This window comes from Strix aluco, chromosome 12, assembly GCF_031877795.1.
Source record: "Strix aluco isolate bStrAlu1 chromosome 12, bStrAlu1.hap1, whole genome shotgun sequence".
NCBI lineage: Eukaryota > Metazoa > Chordata > Aves > Strigiformes > Strigidae > Strix > Strix aluco.
The window spans coordinates 5,227,701-5,254,813 of NC_133942.1; the positions used below are offsets into that span (position 1 = coordinate 5,227,701).

The 27,113-nt window shown below is 40.0% G+C and overlaps 2 protein-coding genes across 4 annotated transcripts in view; one reads left to right on the plus strand and one right to left on the minus strand.

The window, feature by feature from the left end:
* Positions 1-1,515: 1,515 nt before the first annotated feature.
* Positions 1,516-26,397, plus strand: REC114 (REC114 meiotic recombination protein). Its single transcript, XM_074837781.1, has 6 exons — positions 1,516-1,704; positions 2,211-2,300; positions 16,629-16,712; positions 20,778-20,990; positions 22,849-22,917; positions 25,716-26,397. The coding sequence occupies exons 1-6, from the start codon at positions 1,516-1,518 to the stop codon at positions 25,875-25,877; spliced, it is 807 nt and encodes a 268-aa protein (XP_074693882.1). The 3' UTR covers positions 25,878-26,397.
* The window catches only part of NPTN (neuroplastin), a 59,039-nt gene continuing 57,521 nt past the window's right edge, over positions 25,596-27,113 (minus strand). For 2 of the 3 annotated variants that reach the window (XM_074838026.1, XM_074838024.1), the window contains exon 9: positions 25,596-27,065. The gene's annotated coding sequence lies outside the window, so the exon portion shown is untranslated. The remainder of the gene's footprint in view (positions 27,066-27,113) is intronic. The other variant, XM_074838025.1, reaches the window with a different exon arrangement.

Genomic DNA, 27,113 nt, shown 5'->3' on the forward strand with positions numbered 1-27,113 from the left:
AAACACCTTCCTTTTGAAAACACTGTAAAATTGTTTATTATGGAAATAGTTCCTCAGATATTAATCTGGCTCTCAGGGTGTAACATCGGATGAAAAACACAACTGCCACATGTCATAAATGTCAATCTAGTCTTTTCTAACAGATTAAACCATTGCAGTTTAACTAATAGATCAACGTTGTACCTGAAGGTTTTATTTCAGGTGAGACAGTAATTACTCATTCCATTTTAACCTTATTCATATCAGCTAAGCCAGCATCATAAGTGCAAGTCATAAAGGTAACAAAAAGCAAAAAAAATGGCATAAACTTAATTGTTCTGCTTAAGAAGTATGACTATTTAGCCAAGCTTTATCTTGGTCAAATATGTGCTGCTGGCAGTAGGCAATGCTCAGAACTGGAATTAAAGCTACTGGCATAGTACCCTTAAGCATGCAGATGGTTTAACAGTGGCTAGTGGTGACCAGCGTCCCTAAGTCCATTCAGATCAGCAGACTCTCATTCACATCTTTATGAATGGTAACTGGCTCTTCCATGCTCCCTCCTCAATGACCTTGCCTGGCTAATGCACATTTTTTTATTGTTAATGGGCCAAGATACGTACTATAAATGGAAGACCTAAGTGCAGTCGTCTTATGAGTCATTTCACCATCACTCTTTATCTAGAGAAAGTGTAGCATTACGTAATTCTAGGAGCAACCTAATAATAAGAGGAAGCAAAATGGGAAGGGGTGCAATTTTGATTAATCCAGCTGTACAAACTGGGCTGGCTAACACCATACAACACACGCTGAAACGTGAGCTGCTTTTTGACATTTAACACAGATCCCACTTCAGGGGGGGATCTACCACAAAAGCACTGTTCAGGTTCCATGAAGTGAGCACAGCACCTGGCACAAAGAAATGAAAAGGCAATTTTAGAGTTTAGGTCAGCTTTTCTACAGGAACTTGGACATACTTCATTTGAAGAAAGATGCATGCTGACATCATGGCCGGCTTCTGCGGGCATTTCACTCAGCGCAGCAACGGACCACGGGCTCCTACACCGCCGCCTCCTTCTCGCTGCTCAGACCTGATCGCGCTCCCTCACCCCTCACAAAATGGCGGTCGCGCGTACCCCGGGGTCGGTGCTTCTCTCTCAGCACCGCCGGGCGGTCCGGCCATATCGGTACACCTGGAGCCTGTTGGGAGAAAGGGGAGGGAGTAGCCGCGCCCCCCTGGGAGAAGCAGCACCTTGGACGGCACGGCACGGCACGGCACGGCACGGCCCCGCTGAGGCGAGCTGAGGCGAGCTGAGCGCGGCTCGTGCCACCGAGCGCTAGAGAAGGGCAGCGCGAGCCCGAGCGCGCTACCTCATTGGCTCTCGTTTCTCTGCCGCCCGCTGATTGGTGAACAGTTCCCGCCACACGCCCTCTCTTCCCTCCGATTGGCTCCCGCTTCCCGCTCAACCGCGGTTTGCCCGCCGCCGGCGCGGTGCTGCTCTCCCCGCTCTGCGCCGCCGTCCCCTCAGCACAGGCATGGCGGCGGCTGCCGGGCGTCGCAGCTCCGAGCGTCGCAGCTCCGAGCGGGGGCACTCCTCTGCGCCGGGTGGCGCCGGCGATACCTCCCTCCTCGGCAGCGCCACGACGTGGCCCTTGAAGCGCTACGGCCGCTTCCTCCCCCCGACGGAGGGTGACGATGAAGGACAAAACACCTCCTCATGGAAGGTGATGGGCGGTGTGGGGGGCCTGGCTGCTTGGTTTGGCTGTAACTGGCTCCAGTGGGGTCTAGGAGGCCTCTGTGTAGCAAGCAGTAATAAGTGAGGCCTTTACAGGTATCTTTTTGCAAGTCCAGAGCTAATGCAGGAATCGGGAGACATTTTGCTTCATGAATTATTAATGTAAACACATCAATGATATGATAAGTAGTGGCCCATTTTTTTTTATTCCTTCCTTCAGCGGTGACCTGTGGTATTAAAAACTATAGATCAAGTTGAAATAGTCTAGATGGTTGTTTAAAGTAGTTAAATCTGTATATGGAGTTATAATTAGCAAAAAATTCTTAAATGTGCCTCCTGCCTGTGGGAGTGGAGGGCAAGTTGCATTACTGAGAGGCAAATTATACACCTGACTATTAGCACTGACCTTTGAAACCTTTTCTTTTGCACTAGAAATGGAAAATGTAGATTCTGCACTTACAGGGCTAGATTTTTCTTTTGTCTATCTTTTTGAAGGTTTTTGAATCAAATGAAGACTCAGGCCATCTTACCCTTACCATTGTTGTATCTGGCCATTTCTTTATTTCCCAAGGGCGAACAGTACTGGTAAGTGTCTCATATATAAAGAACATTTCTCCTTTCATATTAGCATCAGTATTAACTTCATATCCCTTTTCAGCTTCAAGCTCTGTCCCACTGAAAGGAAACTGCCAATTTTATTTTGCTCGTGGTAATTCTCATGTGCTGCTTTCTTGCTACATTTATCAGAATAATAATAAATGTATTATTCCATACTGAGGAAGAGTGTTATTTTTGTGGTTCTAAAAATCTAGATTAAGATGTAATACTAAGTGCTGCTGATGTTGAAAGATACGTGGGATTTTTTCACAATTCTTCTGCCTAAGAAAACAGAGAAAATATACTGTTAAATAGTTAAAATGTAATTATATTTTCCTATATGATCCATCTAGCTTCTTGCTAATGACCTGTTAGTATTTGGTTTTAATAATTTGGCTTATCAAAGGGTGTGTTTTTTTCTACATTGGGTAATATGATGTAACATGCAATTTACATTCATGGAGAGAAAATAACAACTTCAGAGTTGTGTCAGCTGATTTTCCTGTAACCCGTACTAAGCAGCTACTAAAGATTTCACAATGACACCAGAGAGGTTAAAAGCAACACTCCATCTAGAAGGAGTTGGTTTGATACTCCTGACAGAAGGCCTGTGCTGGAAACTAGAATCAAGTGTGTTCAGTGCATATCACCGATACTCAGTGACGATAACAAGTAGGAAATGGCTGATAAATATATTACAAAGCTATTACAAACCACTGGAGGATGCTGCAGTATTAAGATAACAAATACTTTATTTTTTTTAAATGCAGAGTATGTAAGAGTATGCTGTAGCTTTAAATATATATAAGCTTATAAACTAGTTTTTACTGTGCCTCTTAAAAGGTCTTAAACTTACAGAAATGTCTTGTAAGTATAGGGGGAGAACCAAGGATACTCTTGAATTTTTTTTTGCTCTGTGAGTGTGTTAAGAATATTGAATAGATAATGAATGAGCTAACAGAGAGCTGTCAGCTGTTGGTCTGGATACCCCTCATACAAGACATGACATTTGGCTCACATATTTAGTGAGCACAAGTTGAATGTTCTTGGACAAGTTAAAAACGGAATGCGGAGAGTATTTTAGCAGTTGTGTTGAATAAGAAAAAGGAATGAAGTAGCTGAAAGTCAAGATAGTTAAAAGAAATGCAACTGAAATGAGACTTGCTGCCATCTCTTACCAAATTCTGCTCAGAATGAATCAGTGCAGAATGCACCTCTCCTGGGGCTGGTCCTGTTTTCAGTATCCCAATGAGGTGGCTGCAACTGTTTAGTAACTAGTAGACTTACGTTACTTTGTAGAATGTCCTTGAAATAACTGTTATTTCACAACTGAAAGTAAGTTTTAATAACTAACTAAACAGCAAAAAAGGCACAGACAAAAGCTGTAGCTCTTCAAAGACCGTGTCTGGCAAAGACAGAATCTGGCAAGTAACAATGGGCAGATAAAAGTGTGCTGTCGTAAGGGATGAGTGCAGGAAGTATAAGAAGAGCTTTATAAAGACTTGGCTGAGAAAAGCACTTGCTTGCAGCTCTTGGGTTTAGTGGCTAGTGAAGCTTTCAGGCAGCTGCCTTGCTTGAAATGCCAGATGAGGAATTTCTGAGATTTATCAGGTCTGTTTCAGCTTCTGAGAGACACTGAAATACTGCGGTAACAATCACAGCCTAAGAATAGTGCAGAATAGAGGTGGAACAGACATGCTTGGTAAACATGACTGAAATATATTACTGAGAGTTTAAAAGAAAAAAAAAAAGTTGTTTGGGATTTTTTAAAAAACATTTATTTTGGCAATGCTTCTATACCAACCTTAAGGCCAACACTAACAACATTTTATTAAGTGTTAGAGAAAAGTTATACAAAGCTGGTGTCATGCATTTTAAAACCTGACTGCCAATTCCTTTGGGTGCCCTTCTTCAAGCACATGTAATTGGGATCATGCTGCAGGTGTGTTCTGTGCATACAGGACTAAACTAGTGTGAAATGCACTGGTATAATATGTCCTATGCCTGTTTATATTTCTCAGAGATTGGAGCAGTTGCAGTCCTCCCACCTCTTAAGTGTTCTTGACTTCACAGAATCACAGAATCATCTCGGTTGGAATAGACCTTGAAGATCCTCCAGTCCAACGATGAACTTCACACTGACCGTTCTCAACTCCACCAGATCCCTCAGTGCTGGGTCAACCTGACTCTTCAACCCCTCCAGGGATGGGGACTCGCCCCCTGCCCTGGGCAGCCCATTCCAACGCCCAACAACCCCTTCTGTAAAGAAATACTTCCTAAGAGCCAGTCTGACCCTGCCCTGGCGCAGCCTGAGGCCATTCCCTCTTGGCCTGGCGCTTGTTCCTTGGTTCAAGAGACTCATCCCCCCTCTCTGCACCCTCCTTTCAGGGAGTTGTAGAGGGCCATGAGGTCTCCCCTCAGCCTCCTCTTCTCCAGACTAAACCCCCCCAGTTCCCTCAGCCGCTCCCCATCAGACCTGTGCTCCAGACCCTGCACCAGCTCCGTTGCCCTTCTCTGGACACGCTCGAGTCATTCAATGGCCTTTTTGGAGTGAGGGGCCCAAAACTGAACCCAGTCACCGAGGTGTGGCCTCACCAGTGCCGAGTCCAGGGGTAAGATCCCTTCCCTGTCCCTGCTGGCCACACTAGTTCTGACTTGCTGAAAACCTGGCAAATACCCAATCCGCTAGTTGTGAACCTGAGCGGGCATCTTCAGAACTATGTCAGGTTTCCTCTTTACAAGGGATGGTCCAGTACATCTGGCTTAGTTTTACTGCTTAGGCTTGTTCCCGAGGCACCTGCCCTCTCAGAAATGTGTCCCTTTTCCCAATGCTATGTAAGACTGATATGTCATGATAAAATTCTTTTTCCTGGGACAGTGCTAATCTACAGGTATCTTTTCAGTCTTTGAAGAACAGTCTGTGGGATCTCTTTGGTAAAGCAGCCACTATGGTCAAACAGAAGGGTGCTGCACAGGGACTGCTGAAGAAGGCAGCACAGGCAGTGGTGCTGTTGGCCAGTAGCTGATAACAGCTTACAAGCCTCAAAGCTAGCCAGAACTGCACAGGCCACTGGTGAAATTTTGCAGACTCTTTACTGAGATGCCATAGAATAAAAAAGTTGCAATCCTGTGCAGTCTATGTTACTGCTGTAGGAATAATCAGACTGCAGAAATGGTTAATCTCACTGGTTCTATCTCCCTCTAGTCTCCAGCTCTCAGGAGATGTCAGAAACTGTCATAATATTTAAACAGGCTTTGCACGACTAAGTACATATAGTTCTTTTGAATCTGTCACAGACCAAATCCTCTCACTGGGGGTCCATTATAATGGACATTTTGTCACAGAGGATAATGCACAAGTTTCTGCTCCAGAGGGAATGTATCAAGTTTGATAGAATGCTGCAACTGTTGGAATGATTCAGCTCATGTTTTTACTGTGTACGCTCATTTCTAGTTTCTGGCCTCGGCTACTGGATATTTCCTTTTTATTGCCAAGGTGTTCTCCAACACGTAGGTACTCTTACTCGCTTGCATTGAAGTTCCCTCTGATGTACTTACAGAACTGTTTCTTGCTATGTAGTAAGTGCATCCTTTAAGTTGTTGATGTCTAGTCTTTTGATCTATCTTCTAATCCCCACTTTTCAGACCTTTTGATGTACTACAGGCTCCTGGTTTTGAGGGAACTGGGTAACAATTATTGTAGCTTTGTACCTTGTTCCTATGCAGAGGTACAAGGTACAAAGCTACAATAATTGTTATGCAGTTCCCTCAAAACCAGGAGCCTGTAGTATATCAAAAGTGAGGCTCAAAATCTGTCACAGGGACACCATTTCCTTCTCAACTTGAATAACTATATTGTATTTCTGTAAAATTTCCATGGATGAATAATAAAGGGATTTTTTTCCTCTCTAACAGTAATCCAAGAATGAACTGAACTGCTAACTAAATTCAAGAATTTATTCAGTGATGAATGTTCCTAACTTTTTTTTTTTTTTTTTTTAGTGCAGCAGTAATAGTAGAGCAGGAACCCCTGTCCCACCCCAAGACTTTTGACATGAACCATCCTAAGTAAGAGTTTTTAAAAAAGGGAAGTTTTCACCCAATATCTGTAACAAAGAAAACTTATTAGTTGGATGCTTTTAAAGCGAGTAGTACTGTAGTATGATATATTCTTATCTCTTCTGGTTTAAAATTGGCAAGGAATGTAGTAAAATCAGTGCATTAATAGATGCAAACTATCTTGGTTTGTATCTTCTATTTTCTTCAGGAAGATAAAAGAGTGCATCTGTTCTTCAGTGGCGTGTACATTTTACAAAAGCCAAAATGAACCTTTTCAGCTGCCAGCAAGCTCTGCATTATGCTGATAATACTGTGGGTGGATGCTTTTAAAAGTCCAGCAAAAAATCAAAGTCACATACTGAAAAGTGTGAACTTCCAGACTTCGGCTGTTTTGTATTTCACATAGAACTTTTCTTTGTTCAGTCTTACAGTGATGTTAACTGAACTAATGCTTGCCTTAACTCAGTGCTGATCAGCTTCATAGTTTTCTGCTAAACGAATCTCGGCTGGCCAACGTGCTAGTGATAGCTCCCAATGTTGGCTCTCTAGGGAGCACAGGCCCTACAAATACCTTTGTTGGATGAAGGCATATTTTGTTCTGTTGCTTAGTGATTCTTTCATCAAACTTTTTCATGTCAAGTAATGATTTATGAAATACTAAAATACATAAACTATTTTCTGTAACGTACTCTCCTGCCAGTATGAAAACTCAGTGTGAAGATAGCGTTTGTGTGAGCTATTTACTTAGCAAATCCTCTTCTTTGGTGTCTACCTTTCATCTACGTACAACATTCCCTACAACTCTGTTTGCACAAAACTAAGGCGAAAGTTGTATAGAAATGGAAATTTTATTTCATTGATGGTTGGATTAACATGATGCATTCTAGGAAGAATGTTCAAGTGTTCCTGACTTGATATCAAAATATTTTCTCTATAATGGATTTATTTTTGTATTCTCTTAGTCCTTTTTATTTTCTTAAAGGAGGAGTGTTAAGAAAGCTTTTCCTTAAGGAATGGTCATATCTAGAACGAAGTGAGACTATGGCTCTTCTATCATCCATTTCTAAGATCAGCATTTATAAAATAGCAATAAAATATTCACATATCCTAAAAACTATTTTTTTAATACAAAAATATTTTAATACAAAAAATACTTTTTTTTAGCAGAAGACTACAGAATTATTTTCATGAGCAATAAAATTTTAGAATATTTAATGAATACCCTTCTAGCAGTCTTTTCACTACTGGAAGCTGAAATACTATTTTTTTGCCAAAAAGAACGCTACAATGTACACACTAAGCCTCAGCACTTCTAAACCAGACAGATTAGTAAATACTTTGTGCTGGGCACACTGCTGTGTGGTGAGGTGCCAGAGGTTTGAAACAATTGATTATGCTATCTGAGGATGCTCCAGAACTGGTCATTAAAGTACTTCCATACTACTGTAACAAATAATCGTGGACATGTTCAGTGTTTCTATCAGTTGCTCAAAGAAAATAAATTGTTTATTTTATTAGGTAAACTTTTGGGGAATGGGTATGCATTCAAGATCACTTTAAACATTCTTTAATGACACTGCCAGGCACACATTTGAAACTATCTTAACTACTTTTCTTTAAAAATACAATCTACTTCCAGTGATCAGCCAAATGGAATGAAGAGGAGGGTAAATGGAACTTCAGAGAGTGGAACATAAAAATCCCTGATGTGTAGTGCAAGTCAAAGGGTGTTTTGATTTGGTTTCTTTTAAACAAAGTTCTTCATTTGGAAATAAATTACATAACATATTTTTAGGACCTGTTTTTGCTGCAGTGTTGCCTAACAGACTGTATATTTTACGGCAGAAGAATCTCATTCTTGCGTACTGTAGATAATGAAATTTTAACAGGAATATCTCAACAGCATCTGTCAATTTCTGGTCATACTCTCAGGATCATCATGTTCTGTTTACCACAACTCTTATTTCCTTTCCCGCCTTCGAATTAACACATCATGAAAATTATATTTTGGTGTTTTATTCAATGCAATTAATTCCAGTGCTAGAATTCTTAATATCCTACAAATTAAACAAATTGAAATTGTGAAGAGGACTTATTTAATAGGATAAAATTAATCCAGAGTAATTGATTTGTGACCTGATCTTTTAAAGCATAAATGTCCTTAGTGCCCTCCTGGTCCCCTCATGACTTCTAAGTGAGCAGTGCTTAGGATACAGCAGATCCTGACCTCATTAATTAGGCAAGCATTCAGCAGACGTTCTGATGTTCTTGATGCTCTCTTTACAGTGCCTGAAACTTAGGCACCAAGTTTTTGAGATGATATTCACAACAGTGCCTTCAGTAGATGAAGTTCCCTGTGCAATAAATGAGGGCATCTGACAGAAACCTAGGGAAGTGAGCAGGTTGCTAATGCTGCTTAGTGGTAGTACATTGCAAAGCTAGAGGAAGGTTGGTTTCTTAATAAAAGTCCTGTGATTGCTATTTGAAAGAATAGAAGGGATCTTAGTTTTATTGCCTTTTTCAGTGCCACAATTGTAGTTCAAAAATTTCTATTTTAGTTTATTTCAACGTGTGCCGTTGACGTGATTGTTTTGGACAAGCTGAGTATCTTTCTGCATTAGCTTCCCCATTCATGTTTGATATGATACATTCCTGTTGTATAAGGATTATGTATCGAGTATTGGCAGCAGTAAACCGTTTTAAGGGGTTCTGATCTTTACTTTTCTCTTGCCCCAATTTTTCTAAACCCAACGATTAGAATAGTTTTTAAAGTGTAGTGATATCTATTAATGAAATGTATTTACCCTAAAGGTAGAGTTTAACATATGGTATTGATCTAGGGAAGTATATATTTTGTATCATGAATTAAAAAAGAAATTGCTTAACTTGACTTATTAATGGGATGCCTTGAAGAGTTTTAGCCAGTTAAACCCATGAGCATCCAGGTCCCTGGTTGAGTGTCACTGCTCTAAAGTGTAGTTTAGGAAAAAAAAAAGAAAGTCAGGTTCTCACTATGAAATGTCAAGGTTTGTCCTGAGTTAGAGGCTTATCTTTGCTATTCACTCCTTCAAGGGGCTGTAGTTTGTACCCATCTGGGGGAACTCTTTCTAGAAAGCTGACACCTGGCAGCACATGTTCCTGCACCCAACATGCTGCACTTTGGCAAAAGATAGCGGTTGCTGAGTCCCCTGGGCATGGTTGTCTCAAGGGTGGCTGCGTGTGTCCTGTATTTGCTACTTCATTTAGCTTTCCTGCCTCTGTAGAGACAGAGCACTCTGTTTAATGAGTTCAGCCCTGATGTGTTATTTTCCACAATCAAACAAGCTTAACAGCAAGATTTAAGATCTGGCTTCTAAGAGATTGGGGATTTTATAAAAAAATGCATGGAAAAAGATAATGCAGAGCTTAACATCCACTTATTCCTTATTCCAGTTAGCTTGCTGTCTGTCAGCCTTGGTTGGTTGGGTTGCTTTTGGCCTTTCACCTCTCTCCACTTCCTATTCTATATTCTGCAGATCTGTTTGAGACAGCTAATGCTTACACTAAAGTCTAAGTTACATACAGCCTGTGAAGCGCATGCTTCTGTCTTCCTAATGATGCTATACAGGACTCATTTGGATACTGACATATAGCTTGGAAATTTTTGCAGGGACAACTTTCTGCTTCCTCCACTGTACAAGCTGTCATGTTTGGGGATATTTTTTTTGTCATGTTGACACTCCTACTCTTGACTCAGTTTTCAAGACCACTCATACTGCAGGAATTAACACTAATATATTTGGCCTTATTTAGATCTTGGAAAAAGATTCAAGTAAGGAAAATTTCTACTTTTGGGTGTGGTATAAGGTAATAATGAAGATTTGATTGGAATTATGTTCAAAGTTTAATTTTCACAACTTCTAACTTTTAAGCTGGAAGTACATTTTTATTCTACAGTCATTAATGAAAGGAAGAATGCTCAATTTTTTAATAGAATAAGCAGTTTTCTAATTTTAAAAGTGTAAAATGGCAACTCACATTCTCTTTTGGGAAGGCAATGAGTTAAAAATCAATATTTTTCAGATATATGCAAGATTTGATTTATAATCTCTATGTCAGGTTTCAAGCAAACATTTGTGAACATGTTTTCAGTTTTACTTGTTTTCTGAAAACATCACAGTTTGCCTCTACTTTAGTGCTCAGTATAATCCTTGAACATAATTTACAAGCTTTTTCAGATAACATAAGGCTTAATAACAGTGTTCTCAACTATGATATTTCTATTCTGTTGCCAACTTCTACCAGATGTATTTACCACACTGTGTAGATAGCTAGAAATAATATTACCGTTCCTTTGTTGCCAAATTAGTCATTTCTGAGAATAAGCAAGGTGTTAATCTGTGTAATTGTTAAATAATAATAGTACCTAGAATATTAGAGGTCAAAAATGTTGGTATTTCTAACTTTACAAGTCACACTTTAAAGCTAGACAGTGAATGATATTTCTGAAGAGATTTCTCACCGTCCCTTATATCCTCAGCATGGTGAGTAGAGCCATGGTGTGGAGTTCTGGACGGGACAACACAGTAACTGGGCAGTGCCTCTCTCCATCTGGGGAAAATGGCAGGTTATTTAAGCCATCCCTATGGGTTTTGTGCAGTGTTGCACGAGCTTGCAGGTGGGGTGCTCAGAGCAGCAGAGCATCTTACCCTTCCCCAGAAGAGTGCTTTCCCAAAGCTCTTCTTTTGCCTTGCAAAGGCACCATGCAGCGTGCTGTGCTAGTTTTGCTCTCTAATTGTGTCTTGGTACTTACCTTGGGAAATGAACGCATTAAGGAACTGTCATAGGTGCCTCCCTGGAAACTGAGCGTGGCTGTTGCAAGTAGAAGATTGCTCTGTTTTCTGGGGAATTGTGTACATGGTGCTGCCCAGCCTGAATCAGACTAGTGCAGGCAGGCAGTGTTGTCCAAGGCCTTTAGCTTCTCTCTTCTGCCATCTTGCTTCAGTTACCAGACAGGACCACTCTGGCAGCTGTGCACTGGGATATTCATTATTACAATAAAATTCCTTTGATCTCATGCTGAACTCATCATTTCTTGCAAATGCACATTCCCAGTCTGTGGGACACCCAGCTGACTCCTTAATCCACTACATTATACAACGCATACGTTCATTCTGAACTGTGAACAAACTGTTTTATTTGCATTTCATGAGCCTATTATAAGAGGCAGCCAAAGCTGGAGAATGCGTGGCTTTGTGTGTGGCATTCTGGGTTTTTGTTTGTCTTTTTTAATATTGGTTGTAATTTAAGGGCAGAGTATATAATGTTTGTGGCAAAAAGAATGTTTTTCTTCCTAAGCTATTGTTTACACAGTTAAGTTTCATTTGAAAACATATGTCTTAGGAATGAGTGAATCCAAACTAATTGATGCAAGCCAGCATAGCTGAACTGTTACACAAATAACATTTCTTAAATATATATTAATTTTTAGTTAAGATAGGGTTGCCTAAACTCCTTGCAATCTAACATAAAATATATAATCTGTTCCTGTGTTCCTATGTTGCTTAGCACCACAGGGTTTCTAGATGATACAATAATAAAAATATTCATAAATTATTTTTTTTTAAATGCAGTACATTCCAACATAGCTCACAGGCCTCATTATCCAGCAGCTTTTTGAATGCTGAAATGTAAAATCAGAACAAAAGTATTTCCCAATTAATGACTGCCTAGATGGCTGTAAGGCTAGACCAGCATTGTTGGCTTCTCTGCCTCCTGTAAGGTGTGGTCACATCTTGCCTGCTTCCAAAATATTTGGGAAATGTCTTGCTTTGTTTTCTGCTTCAGCTTAATTCCGCTCAGGGTCCTCTCTCTGAGAGACTCAGATTTTTGTCAGAGATGCATGAAACTGTTTTCCTTTAATACAGTGTTCTTACAAGTATGATCCTAGAGAATAACATAAGGAGTATATGCATGACTGAACATTAATGATCAAACCTAGAAAAGCGCTGTCATTTATCTCTTCAAATTGTAAACATTTGAGGTCTTATGTTCCTAACCAGTTCTAGGTTGCCTTTTTTTCTATATTCCTGATTAATCTTACACTGTCATCTGTCTTTGCTCGTGCCCAGTACTGCTCAGCAATGCCCAACTCCGAATGTAAAGCAGCTATGGATGTTGCCTGCTGAAGGGGAACAGTGACCACAGCTGTTTTGTTCTCTGTATTTCTGTCAGCATGGTGGCAGCAGCAGGAGGGAGTGCTACTTTTCTCTTTATCAGTGCATATGTCCAGAGCAGGTTTAGAGTCAATTCATTAGCTCTCGCAAGGCACAAATGGACTACAATCTCAAATATATTGCCATGCAGTTTCCAGGATCCACCCCACGCCTAGTTCCTGGGTGTTGGCAGAGATCCTCTTGACTTCGAGTGATGAAACAAGGGACAGATTTATTGTGGTCTTCCTATTGCTCTGAATTCATTGACCTAACTTCATATGCAGATTCATAACTATTTCATTGTTGACAAAAGAGAGGATTCTTACTGTTAAGTGGCCTGTCACTGTTAATAATCTTATTTTGTTTTATTCAGGCAGCCTCAAATACAGTCTAAGCTGATTGAGGTAACATGGAAAAGCCATGAGGAACAGAATAGCCCTCAACATGGTGCAAAATCATTTTCTGCTTAGAACTGAGGAAAATCTAGAGGATCCTGACTGTAATGATAATTACTGATGTAAACAATTTAATGATGGAGTTCAGTCTGAGTAGTTCTGCAGACCCCAGTTTGTCTAAACCATTCCCTCTCCTTTTTCAGGTAGCTTGGTTGTGCCAAATCAGGTCTGTTGTATTGCTCAAGTACTGCCCTGACTTTTGCTGTTTGCTTTAGCTATTCTTAGTTATTCATTTCTGCTTGGCAATATACAATCAACCGAATGTGCCAGAGGAAAGGAAATGCCTTCTGCTTTGTTCTTCAGTTAATTAAACTTAAAGTAAATTAAATTTCAGTTAAGCAAATTTTGGGGTTGGCGTTGAATAATTAGGAGTACATAAATAAAAATTCCAAATGCTGTTTTTTCCCAGCTTGCTTTACCTCAGAAACAGAATATATAAAAGGATGACAACCTGGGGAATGTCAAAATAGTTGGTAGAAAAGTTAAACATTGGCTGCCTTTTATGATTTCTTTGAAAACAGTTATTATTTTAAAGAGACAACATTGTTCGACCTACATCTTACAGTGAAAGGAAAAACACTATAAAAATACACTTAACATGGGAACATAAACACAGTTGGTGTGTATCAAAACCAGGAACTATTTGAAATAAACAGAGTAAGCACAAGTGGCCACAAGTGAAAGTGGCCTAGTGAAAGAATACAATATTAAATTGCTTCACTAACATTTTGGGGCTTGGTAGTGGAATCAGGGGAAGACCAAGTGGCAGTGGAGAAATTCCCTATGGCAGGAAGCACTAAGTGTGCAAGCACGAGCAGCTGTTATACTCCAACACAAAATCATCATCTGGGCTGGCTGGTTGCCCAGGACTCAGCATCGCTGCTTATCCAGAGTGAGCAGTTTTGAACTGGCCCGTGTGTTTTGAGAAGGTATGGACATTCCCCTCAATCTAAGTAAGTTAAAAGGTGTTCAACATTTACTGCATTAAAGAGAGAAAGAAGTCCTTGTGCTGAGATGAAATTCACCTTATGTTAGAGTTTGTTTCACAAAGATAAATGTAAATGCACTTGGTCTATTGCATTCCAAACAGTGAGAACATTTACTTTCAGATAATTTAAAATATTTTTTCTGCTTTATATTTCAGTTCTACATATCCCATCTTTAATTGTTCCAACTTGAGAGCCTATCCCCTGCCCATTCAAACTCTCCTGCACTACGTACGTTTTCGGCAACCAGTTGTTTCCCTCCTTGAGTGCACTGTCAGCTGTACCTTACTCCTCTGACTTCAGCTCTGTTTTCCTTGCTTGCTTCCTTAGTAGATCCCTTCTGGCAACTATGGCTGCACGAGCACTGCACAAGCTGATAAGCATTGTAGGTGGATGTCACTCCATGTCTCCTCTAAAGTACTGCTCATGTACACAAAACAAATCTGCATTTTTGTATTTTGTACAGCCATGTACTAAGACCTCTTTGCAATGCAGATGCACAATTAATGCTGGTTTTTGGCTGTTGCAGATGCTGCTATTTCCATCTTGTTGGCATGACTGAAATTCTTGACTTTTGACATAACTTTCTGCTGTGCACAATCGCTAGCACAACTTGCTGATGCTTTTACATTTTCAGCATCAAACAATGTTTTGGGACCAAACTGCACAGCCATTGGTGTCCTTAGCCAAATTTCAAAGTAATATATTCTACAATGTAATATATTCTACAATGCTATTGAAAACATGGCATGTGAAATGCTACTTACTGATTATTCTAGAAGTGTTCTACCAGTGGTGCACTCTTTCTTAGCCTACTAATCCCATCTCATTCCTCAGGCATTCTGCTCAGTATCTTCTCCCCCCTGCCCCACCCCAACTTTAACACCTGCATACCAAACTTGTTGGGTGAAAGAGGCTGAAACTGCACACCCCAAAGGCAGGGGTGCTAAAATGCCAGGGGTACAGAGGAGTAAGAGCATTTCACAGGCTTCCTTTGCTGTGTCAGGCATAAATTCAGACTACGTGACAGACTGACCTTCTTCAGAGACTCCTCCTATTTGACATCAGAGAGGGGTTTGTCTGTATGTGGAAGGAGGGTGCCCTCAGCATGCTGGACACAGCTTCCTCCTGCGCTGCTTCAGCAGCCTAATTGCACCATGAAGTATGGCTGGACATATATATATGTTTTATATATATATATAAAAACCACCAATTTACCAAATAAGAAGCTCTTTTCTCTTGCGAGGTCTATCATTTGCAGTTCGTCCCACTTAGGATCCAGATTCCTTTACTGATTTCTGTGAGAGCATAGGATAGTTTGGTACTTCCCATCAGTCACAAAGTGAGGTCTTCCTGTTCTTTTGACCTTGAGGCCTTTCACACCTTAGCAAGTCCTCCTTGGCATCCTGAATGTCCTCAGTGCAAACACACATGCTGCAAGTGACAGGCCTGTCTTACCTGCTGTCAGCACCTGGTTTTACACTGAAGAGGGAAATTATTTTCTCCCTCTGACCTCAGATCTTTTGGGAATGATGCTTTCATGCTGTCTGACCATTCCCAAGTTATCAGAGCAGGTGTACAATCAGCTATGCGTCTGTGTCTGTGATCCAGTTTGCCTTTGGTTCAGCTCTTCAATGCTTTCTAGACATTCCTCTCATAAAAGTTCAGTTAAAAATCTACATGCAATTGCTCCACGAGGCTATAAAGCCAGTGCCAGCACATTAAAAGAGCAGTGTCTTACCAGGCTGACTTCTTGAACCAAAATAGAATGGCAGATGGCTTCCAGCCTGGACCTGCATAAGATGGAGAGTAACTTGCAAAAACACTCTGCTGGTGGTCCAGGATGGACATGACTTGTGGTTCTTGACCCTTAGGACACCTATGAAAAGCAGCCTATGTGAAAAGCCATGGTCATTGAAGGCATTACGAGTTCAGATAAAACAGATAGGTAATTTCCTCCCTGCCCTTAAATTTCTTTGGTTCCCCCCCTCCCTGAGACTTTGCTAACTAATGACTATGTGGCAGTCTGTGGAAAGTACCTTGGGAGACACAGTCCACTGCCAATTTTTATATGATGTTTTCAGCTTCCTGGGGTATTTTTACAGAATGCTGAGCAGTCCATCTTGTTTGAAGAGACTGACAGGTGATGCAACTGGATTATAAAAACATCTTTATCAAGTTATCAAAGCTGCTTCTTGTTTACCCGAATTCCATCTGGAAAAAATACCTCTCTGGGCCTTAGATAAAACAACTGCTGTCCCATTCTTCAGGTTTGCCTGCCCTCTGCTGCCCTCTCGGGCAACTTCATGGGATGCGGAAGAATTTAAAGCTCTCCGTGACGCTGTTTTTTATGCGTTTCATTGAGACTTTCATAACCTGCACAAATAAAAATGTAAAATATATATGGAAATTAGAATGTACCTTGACATAGTGTTGCTACTGGAGCTACAGATTCAGGTTTAATTCTTAGTGTGGTAAAAATTACATATTGGCAATTGTTTGACAGATGCAAAAGTTGTGGGTATGTAATCTTCGTTAGGGATTAAATTACATCATGTAAGTGTGTACTTCTGAGTGTTGCATGTTTGCTGTGCAAGTAGTTTGTGTTCTGCTTTATTTCAGGAGGGCTTTTCACTAATTGATTCCCACAAGTGGCTAAAGATAGTAAGAAGAGCAGACTGCCTGCTGCTTCGTGCGCAGTCAAAGGTGAATTGCTTTTAATATTTCTGATATCTAACACAGTTCTCTATTAAATTTCTTAATACTGGATAAATTAAACCAGAAGTTCTGAGATACTGTAAACTAGCTATATATATTTTTTTTACTCTAGATATGAAACAAGAATGGATTGAATCATCTTAGTGTCTTTTGTAACTGCAAACAGGTCTTTTAGACTGCTTTCTGAGAGTTAGCTACTCAAACAGCTAGCCTGGTATTTATTTTAGCATCTATCTGCCATGGCTAACAGTTAAAAAGATGAAGTGATTCTCTTAGGTGTACAGAAGCATGCTACCTATGAGTCATACTTCACTTCAGCAAACAAAATATCTAAAGAAACAATTACTTAGCCATTTTGTGGCCCCTGACACCTGGCACAGTAGTGGCAGGCTGGTGACCCAGGCATTTGGGGTTCAAGGCAATGAAAGGGACCTAGGGTTCTGGTCTTCCCCTCAGATCTCATGAGAAATGGTTGATTAGCCTTTAAATAATTAAATGGCACTTGCTTGTTACCAACTTCTTTATAAATCTCAGTTTTCTTGGTTCTTAGATGAACTCTGAGAAGTTTCTGATTCATCTACACTGAGCACTCACCAGGTTTTTCAGAAACAAAGCCTGTTTCAAAATGAGCATAGCTCTCCCTTCTCCCCTGATAGTTTCTAGGCTTTGTTTCAGCAGAAACAGCTGCCTCTACTTTAACTATCTCTACTTGACAAGAGAAGTCATTTCTGTTAGAAACAGGAATTCTGGAAAAAGATGATGAGCCCCTTGTTCAGTAGCTGCTAGAGATCAGTTTTAACTCTTTGCCCTGTTCACAGAACTATTAAGGCATAAAAATGTCTCAAGTATTCTGAAATTTTCTGGCATTCTGCCCTGACAGGAACTGTGGTACAGACTGGGTTATTGTAACTGCAGATAATAGCAATATCCAGAATAGCTGAAAACTGTAAAAATTCTTGTTTAGTTGTATTTCGATCTTTTATCTGATTTACTTTATGAAAGACTCATAAATATTTCATTATAGGATGTTATAAACCAAACAATATAGTTTGCAGAGGGGAGAATGCCTTGTTAATTGCAAGATAAACGCAGATGTGAGGCATAATAAACATTGTTTAAACATAAGCACTCATCTTGTTTCAGAATAAGCCTAGTCTAATGGTGGCACTAGGAACTGCATAAATAAGTATCTTAAACTGTTTTAAATTCATGGGTGATGCTTGCCTGAAACCAAAACACCTTTGCTCTCTGATTTTTGTCAGATTCTTATAAAATGTGGAGTATCACTGAAGACAACTATCGAACTGTTGCAGTAATTAATTCTGATGAATCAGATGATCATCAGTTTCCTTTGCATTTATTAATAGAACCAGTTCCCCAGCACAGTGTTGAGGGATTCTGCTGCATCTCACAAGAAACACAAAATCATCATCACAGTCACTGTAAGGCTGAAACAAAGCTCTGGGGGACAGTTCAGAAAAGGAGGAATATTAGCATAGTCTTAAATGCATTTGGTGCATCTAAATGTTTATTTACCATAAATTCACACAACTTAAACTGGATTTAGTGGTCCTGTCATAGGATTTCTCTATATCCTAAATTGTAGCTGAAGTGATTTTTTAAATGTTATCAGTGTATATAGCTTCCGTGCCGATCTTCAAAAATATTTTAAAAAATTCAGGAAGCCAGCCACACTGTGTAAGGGGTTATGTCTCAACCCTGTTACACCTAAGTAAGGAAAGAGTCAAGCAGAAACCATTTAAGCTGAGGAAAGCAAGCTAGGTTTTCAAAAGCCAGGTCCTATGTATCTGACTGCCCAGGGCAGCTAAGGAGCACGGGCAACTAAATATTGCACTATCATTTCTGATTTATCTTGTATTCCTTGTTTTTTGTAAGGAATCATTAATATTGCATTTCTAGTGAAACTTACTCATTTCTTAAGAAATATGATTTTAATAGGGCACTGTGGACTCTTAGCTAGCACAATGAGTTTCTAAACTATATTTTGAGAAGCTTACCGTTAATATACTTAAAGGAACAAGGCACATAGAGAAGATGCCTGTCACGGATCACTATTGAAACTCAGCTGTACTAGTGGAAATTTTACTCAGTGAAGCACAGGAGTGTGTGATTCTGAAGCCGTACCTGTCAGGTGCACGCTGGTGCCTTACACTGAGCTGAAAGAAACAGCTGCGTGGCTGTGACTGCCCCTTAGACAGCTCCATCTCTAGGAATTGCTTCTCTCGCATTAGTCTTTGATGTGCCTCTATGGATAAAAATTTTTATATGAAACAATCTGTAAACAATAGCAAAACAAATGTTCTTAATATTCTTAGTAAGTCCTTTCCCTTCATACTGTTTTCACTGAGCTCACCCCCGTGGCCCAGCATGGGAAGAGGTGCAAATCTGATGAATGACCCAACTGACCTCAATGTTCTTTAATACTTCAGCTCTTGCATGGTTCAGGTGTTACTGTCCAGTACTCCATTTATGCTAAACTTGACATCATCTTAGCTGAATTTGAGTGCTCGCTCTCTTTACATAAAGGAAAACAGTCTATCGTTGTTTATAAACTGCAATCTTAAGTATTTAACATTCCTTATGAAAAAACAGAGGGTGACACAAATAGCTCAGACTAAAAAGGATGTAGGGATTGCAGGGGTAACTAAAACAAGTGTTCTTTCAAAGTCTGCAAAAGGAATTCAAATTAAGATGCAAGTTACCTTTCTGTCATTTTAATGAGAACTCACCTGTCTGGCATACCCACAAGTCAGTTCTCAGTTATGTGAAGCTGACCCAGTTCAGTTGACATTTTAGTTAATTAGAAGAAATGTAACTGGGCACTGGTAAAATGAGTGCTACAGCTTGAATTATTTTGACATTTTTCCCCTTAAAAGGTACTGAGACAAGCTTTTATGCTTATGGTGCCTTAAAAATTATTTTATGCAATACAAGCATCTTAAAATAACATGCATGTAAACATGCAGGCTGTCGTGAAAAGCTGGCTCATCTTGGAGACAAAAATCTTTAAAGTGAAAGATGTCCTTGTATTCCTGTGATCAGCAGTCTAGCAGCGTGTCTAGTCATTTAAAAAATGGGTTTGACGTTGGAATCTCAGAAAGATGAAGACTCAAATAAGCTAGGTCAGTCCAAAGAAAACTTACTTCTTTAACGTGGTTTAAATTTGAAATTTCAAGATCAAACAGAAAGTCCCATCAATTCACTCCCTGAACAAAAGCATTCAGTTTGAATGTGCTTAGGACAAGCTCATCATGCACAATGGACTCTTCAGTCCTCCCTTTTCAGTGCAGCTTGCTGGACCTCACGTACTTAAAATATCTATTATGGTACAGCCTGACAACCTATACTGGGGGGTCAGAGCTATCCAGGTTTTTTTATTTTTAGTATTTCACTATTTAAAGTAATGCGTTCGAGTTTCCTGCACTCCTGATTGACTGTGTGAGCTTCTATTCAAGGAACAGCAGCGTTCCCAGTTGGGGTGCCAAACTGAATTTGTATGTTTAGCTACACACAGGCAGACCAGGTAGGTAGGGAAGGCTGGGTTTGATGCAGATAGCAACATAAATCTTAAATGGAACATACAGTTCCCAGAACTTTGAGGTTAGATTCTAAAGTTAACTTCTACTTACTTCAGTGTGATTTCATTTTTTGTCACAAATAACTGTTCAGAGTTGGCATATATGGGATACTACTTGCAGCAACAATAAGAACTTAATTCCCCTGCTCTGTGTCTAAAAACTGTCATCCTGGTGAGGTTTATTCACTTGACTAGACCTTTAGTTCACAAGTGGCCCTACTCACCATTTTCTTGGGGTTTTTTAACTGATTTTTGAACTGGGATTCATAGTTTGCTTTAGCTGCTGGGCAAAATAAAGATACAGCAGGGAAAACTTGCTTCTTTGTCTTTAAGTTGGTGCAGTCATCCAAAAATTTATCACCTTCTTCCTAACTTTAACAAGTAGGAATTTAATTAAATCAAAATAGTTTGAGGGGATTCACAGTTAATTTAATTTCTCTTTGGTTTTTGAGCAGAATGAATGCCGCATGTTTCGTGTTCAGTTTGGTGGAGATTCAAAAGCCCAGATGCTGGAACACTGCTGCAATTGCGTTCAGAAACTTGCAGAGTACGTACCGGTTCAAGTAACTGATGAACAAAGCCAGAAGCTCTATCACAATCTCAGTCAGCTGCCTAACGGTGAAAATCAAGTGAAGGACACTGAACAAAATGCATCAGTACTATATATGGTAAGTAAGCAAGAACATACAGACTGAAAAACAGAAGAATAATCAACTATTAGTGTTAGATCTGTAAATGACAAATTTTACTTCTGAAGAAAGTTTTTTGCAACTGTGAGATTATCTATATGAAATAACAATTTGGGAAACCCAAAATTCAGTTTACATGCAGGGAAACCTGGCTAGTGAACAGGGCTAGAGTTACTCAGGAAGTCAGGTGCTGAACCTGGCTATCACCTTCCCATTTTCTTAGCATATCTCAAAAAAGTGGTTCTAGCTCCTCACACTTGTTGTAACACACCTCAGAGCAAGCAGATGCCTTCATTTTGGCCTCCAAGACATCACTAATAACCAAAATTAATATACACATTGCACGTGATCATAGGAAGAGTATTAGCAAGCATATGGAATGAGATTTATAGGTGGGAAAAAAGCTTTGCTCTGGGGTTTCAACTTTTCCTTAGCTAGGGAGCCTGGAAATGAAGGGCTCAGGCAAACACATGAAGTTACTAACCATTAAAAGAAACAGCAGCAAATGCTGCCACCAAGTATCATTGCCCAATTCCCAATCAGATGGTGGCATGGTTTGGTGGAAGGCTTAAACGGTTTTTGCTGAGGGGTTAACAAACAAGAATAGGGGGCAGATGAGAGCTGAATAGTTACCAAAAACACATCTACAGTTTCATTAGTGTGAATTTCAGCTAAGACTGCTGGGAACCATCTGGCAGACTTTCAAAAAAATTACACAGGCTAAGAAAAATTATCAGAGCCATTTAAGTAACTGTGAATTGTGTTCTCCTTTTTGTGTTTACCCACTCCTGTTTTGCAGTATTAATAATTGTAGATATGCAGTTGTATCAATTTGTGTTAACCTGACACATTTAAGTGATTTCAGGGTAGGAACAGAATGTTTACCTCCTCCAAGACAAAGACTGAAGGTAAATGGAAAACGCAAGGGCAGATAGTGTTGCTGAGGGTGACTAATCCTTAAATATATGCTCTCTTGGGTATCCAGAGGATCACATTTACCAGCTCTAGAAAACATCCCTGCAGCTAACTTAGCCAGGAAGCCTCTTGGGTACGTGATAAAAGTATCAAGACCAAGACTGAGCCCTGAAAAAGGAATGTCAAAGCTTTCAGCTGCATCATTTTCATGGCATAATCTAGGAAGGTCCTACTCTGCTGGACAATGAAATCATATTTGGTAGCGAAAGTGCAGGGGAAAAAATATATTGCTGATTTGACTCACACCATTTCCAAGGCAGCATATGGGAGACCTTCAAGAGCTGATATTCAGGAGTTACTGTTTGTTCTCTAAGCAGATTACCTATACTTTGGGCTTTGCTCAGTTCCCGGTAAGTTAAAGCAAAGAATGAAAGGTAAAGAAAGCATTTCAGGACAGACTGCTACTGAACACCAACAGTCATGCTGTTGGTCTTAATAATGCTCTTGCTCCAGAAGTTAGACTGAAAGCTTCACTCAGAAAATAGAACTGACAAATTAGACCAGATGGTCTAAAGAAAAGATGGAAAAGATTTTCAGTGATGTGACCCATGGGAAGGCAAAAAGCATGCTCCTGGTGAGCATTCATACACAGCATTTTTTAAAGTTACTTCCAGTAAGTAGTTTAAAAGTTACCTTGGTTCAGACGTGACAGTTTAACTACAGGCCCATTATTTCACGTCTTTCATTTTTAAAGACTTGAGCAGATGTGCATTCAGGTTCCATAAAAAGATGCCTTTTTACTGCATAAGGTAGCTAAGCACATTCTCTTCCCGTTATCTCTAAAAATGGAACTACTTCCCTTCTTGCACATACCCACACTCTGCTTGGTAACAAGCCCTTATTTGCATTTGGTATTTTCTAGCCAGATGAGCCTCTACCAGATTCCTGTACAAGCCTTGGAGAAAGAAGATCTGTAACGCAGCTAGCACAGGTAAAAAAAAAAAAAAAAAAAAAATTTAAAAATCTAATATTTAGATCCTGTAACTGAATCTCTCGGGCATGGAGAGAGAACAAGCTATCTCATATTCTGTAAACATCTGGTAAATGTCTTCACTGAACATCAGGATGCCATCATCTATACCAGCAAAAACACAGGATCTTGTGTAATGATCTGCAGCTAGGAAATAAGCTGCAAAACCAGGTATTTCAGTGTAATTACTCCATCTGCATAAGAACAAACCACATACTGAGAGCAAACAAATACCCTGAGGTCACATCCAAATAAATGGTTTTGTGCTCTTTTAGCTGTGCAGAAAGCAGAGTCATAGCTCAAGTCTGAAAATACCAACCATCCTTGACCCACTGCAAAAGATCCCCCAATCCAATTGGCAGCCTCACTGTGCAGTCCGGGGGAAAGCCGTCTTTAAAAATCCCTGGAAGTTAACTGTTGCTTGTTTACTGTGAATCTGGGGCAGTGCTGGATGAGATGACTGAGGAGAAAACTTTCCAACTTCTGTTTCTGTGCTGTTGCTTCTGTGGGTTTGTTTTACCCTTTTTCCGTATTCACAGGATGATCAAGTCAATGTTTATTCACATCAATGGTTTAAGGGACAATTCCTATGCTGCCATCTCTTAAACCCAAAAAAGCCTTTTTTAAACACCTCTATTTTCAGAAAGCAGAGCTCCCCATACTCTCCTTGGGTGGCAAGAGCTGTATTACATGCCCTGCTGTTTGATTCCCAACACTTTTGTTACCGTCCTTGTACAATGCAGCGGGAGTGCATCAACAAGCAAGAGCAATCAAACAAGGCCCTTTGCCTTTAGCAACTGTATTTTTCATGACCAGTCTCTGCTTTAAGAGGTAACACTAGCAAATGTAAATTATCACCCACATTATGAACAACTTAGCTTCTAAAAACTGCCATTCGGTGGTCCCTGTGTCAGGGGGAAGCACAATACCTGCTTCGAACAAAGCTTTCTGCCAGTGAGGCCTATGTTTGCTGTACACATTCATCCATCTCTTGCTTGAATTACTAAAATTCCCCAGCACAAAGAAAACTTCTTGATGTAGTAGTTTCCTACATCCTCCTCTACTTGCCCTTCTACTTCTTACTCAGCTTAACACAACTGTGCTCTGAGCTGGGATCTCCTAGGCCCTGGCCCACAGGCTTGCCCTACAAAGTTTGCTCAGAGCTGAACTTCTTTTCCCTGCTTCAACTTTAGAAACACCTTTTCAGCCAGCGCTCTAGAACACTCTGGAGTTAAATTTCTCCATTTCCACCACTTCAGGAAGCGTTAGTTTTAAGCCTTCTCTTGCAGATTTTTTTTTTTTAAAAAAGACACTCAACAATCTTTAAAGATATTTTTCTCCACCAGGAAAAGAGCAACAGTGCAATGTGAACCAACAATAAGATTATCAAAAATATTAAGGTGGTTGTTTTCCTTCCCACAAGTCAGACACAGCTACGCTCCAGCTGTCGGCATGCCTGGCCCATCTGCCAGCTGGCTTACACCATCTCGCGTTCGAGCAGCAGAAGCTGGGGCCTGACTGAAGGGAACAGCAATTCTGCCTTTCCCAGATGGAGAGGTTTGGTTTAGCCTGTGCTGCTCCTATCAGCATTTCAAAAAAAAAAAAAAAAAAAAAGAGGCCAAACATTTGGAGTTTTATAAAGCCAGATACAGACTAGGTGGCATTTGGCATTTCCCCCCAGGAACAGAACCATTCACCTTGATTACCAGCTGCACATCACACTTACCTCACCATGAAAGTAACTTCAGTGATTTTCTTTGCTTCTGCTCTTTCATGCAAAGTATCTAAAAAAGCATCTGTAACTGATGCTGCAGTTTTAACGACTTCAGCACAGACAGGTAAAGAAAGTTAAAGGCCAAGTGGGTGGTGAGGTCTATAGAACAGTTGCAGCCTGAACAATGGAAAAATGTTGGTATAAGCGCTCAGCGATTAATATGTTCTGTGAATAACGCGGTTTACAACGGCCTGGCTGCAGGAGGGCCTCGGAACTGTGAAGTCACTGTATCTGTAGGGTGGCTCACGTCCAGCAGGACCGCTGGCAGCCACCACCATGAAGTTTTAGTCGAGCTACTTCAGCTCGTTGTCATAGGAACAGCAGCACAGAAGGTGCTCGAGAGGTGCCTAATAAGCTACGGGCATGTTCCTCCAGTGTGCCCAGGGGATGAGCCAGCAGCGCCTGGGGATGCTGAGTGGCAGTGGGAATGGTCAGGGCTTCCTCAGCCTCCACACGGGCCTTGTTAGTCTTAAACTGCTGCCACCAGTTTTATACTGAAAAGAGACATGATGGTGCAGTGCACCCACCACTAAGGGAAAACATTAGGGTTAAATGGGCCTGAAAAGGATGTTTTCACTCTTAAAAAGCCCCATAATTTACTGCTATAAGACCTCTTGCGAAATTAAGAGCTTAGAACTGTGTAGTGTACTGCCACCTGAAATGTGTAAGCATAACCATATGCTTCGTACAGGATTTTCTTCTCTTACACAAAATGGATGTTACCCAGGAAATTGGCATTTCTGACTTAAATAACTGCAGAGGAATTCAAAGTTGCATAAAAGCTATACTGGAATTGGAGCCAGGTATCAGAGAAAAAGTTACATATAGAAATCATACCCAATTGAAAGTATTCAAACAGCATTAATAACAAGGCAGATGCATCTTTATTAAATACTGAAGGAAAAGTTTGACGTAGCTGCATTGTTACAAAAACAATGTAAGGGTGCCAAGATCAGTGCAACACCTTTGTGTTTAACTTTCACAGTCTGTGCTGAAAAAGAAGTCTGAGCTCCCCCTTGTGTATCGGCATGCAGCGTGGCGTGCACAGGAGCTGGGGCCCTTCATTCGCTTATGTCTCATGGATCAGAATTTCCCAGCTTTTGTGGAAGATGTGGAGAAGGAATTGAAAAAACTCACAGAAGGTTGAGAAATACCAGCTTATTGCCACTGGAATACGCACTCCAGGATACCCAGCACTTGGGATTCACAAGCTTACCTGTGATTAAATACTTGAGAAAGTCTCACACGATTTTTTTTTGTCAGTGTTTTATTTTTAAAAACAGGTGAATCCACTTTTTATACATCATTGCACTTCAACAAATACACAGAACACAAGTTCATGCATCTACAGTTACGCACATCATGAGAACCCTGTTAGGTCTATTTCTACAATCTTTAAATCATGAGAAATTACAGTGTCAAACTAAAGAGTATAACTAGTTGCATAGAATATCACCATGCTGTAACATTTCATCATTTAAACAAAAAAAAAAAAAGAAAATTATAAAAGTTTGCCTGAATTGAATGTACAAGAATATGTTGAACACATCAGTGCAAAAGGATTTGAGAATTTACATGAGTTAACAAAAAAAAAAAATCACTTAAAAAGCAATCATATATATATATATTTATAAACTGAAGTTTTGTTTTTGTTTTCAACTGCATTCCACCACCACGTCGAAGCGTTCCAGCTTTTGAAGTCTGATTATAGGACACCCAAGTCTCTCTATATAGGTTAAGCCCTTAAGATAATTTCAATTTATATTACTTCTCTAAGTACCAGAACAGTATAATTCTCTCATCTTTCAGACATACAGTAAGGAATGAATATCAGCAGCTTAAAAATGAAACACAATTACTGTAGTTTGGTTTTCCCCCTCCCCCCAAATATAAATATATACTGTATATATTTTTAAGTTTTGCTGTACTTTACAAAAAGTATCACTAGATGGCAGCAGTGCGTTTTAGAGCGTTGCCAATTTTAACAGCTACAGGAAGTAAAAAATGGCGCATGCGTGATCTGACTTACTACTACTAATGTTTAAATAGATTAAGGAAAAAAAAAAAAAGCAACATTCACAGCACATCAAGCCCAAAATAGTTTACACCTTCTACACTGAAGCATTATTAAAATTTATCTGGCTAGGTCATCCTTACAGGAGAGGCTAAATAAGGCATGCTTTAGACAGTCATATTGTTGCTCACTTGAAAAGAAAAAAAAAAAAAAGAAAAGAAAAAAAAAAAGATCAGACAGAACTGGAGTTCTAGAACCAAGAGTTCCAACCCTTAAATTTAGCAGGTCATATTGCCATCAGTCTCTCAGAAACTTAAAGCTCTAAAAAAGAAATGAGAAAAGGTGCTAGTCAATGCCTGGCAGCATTTT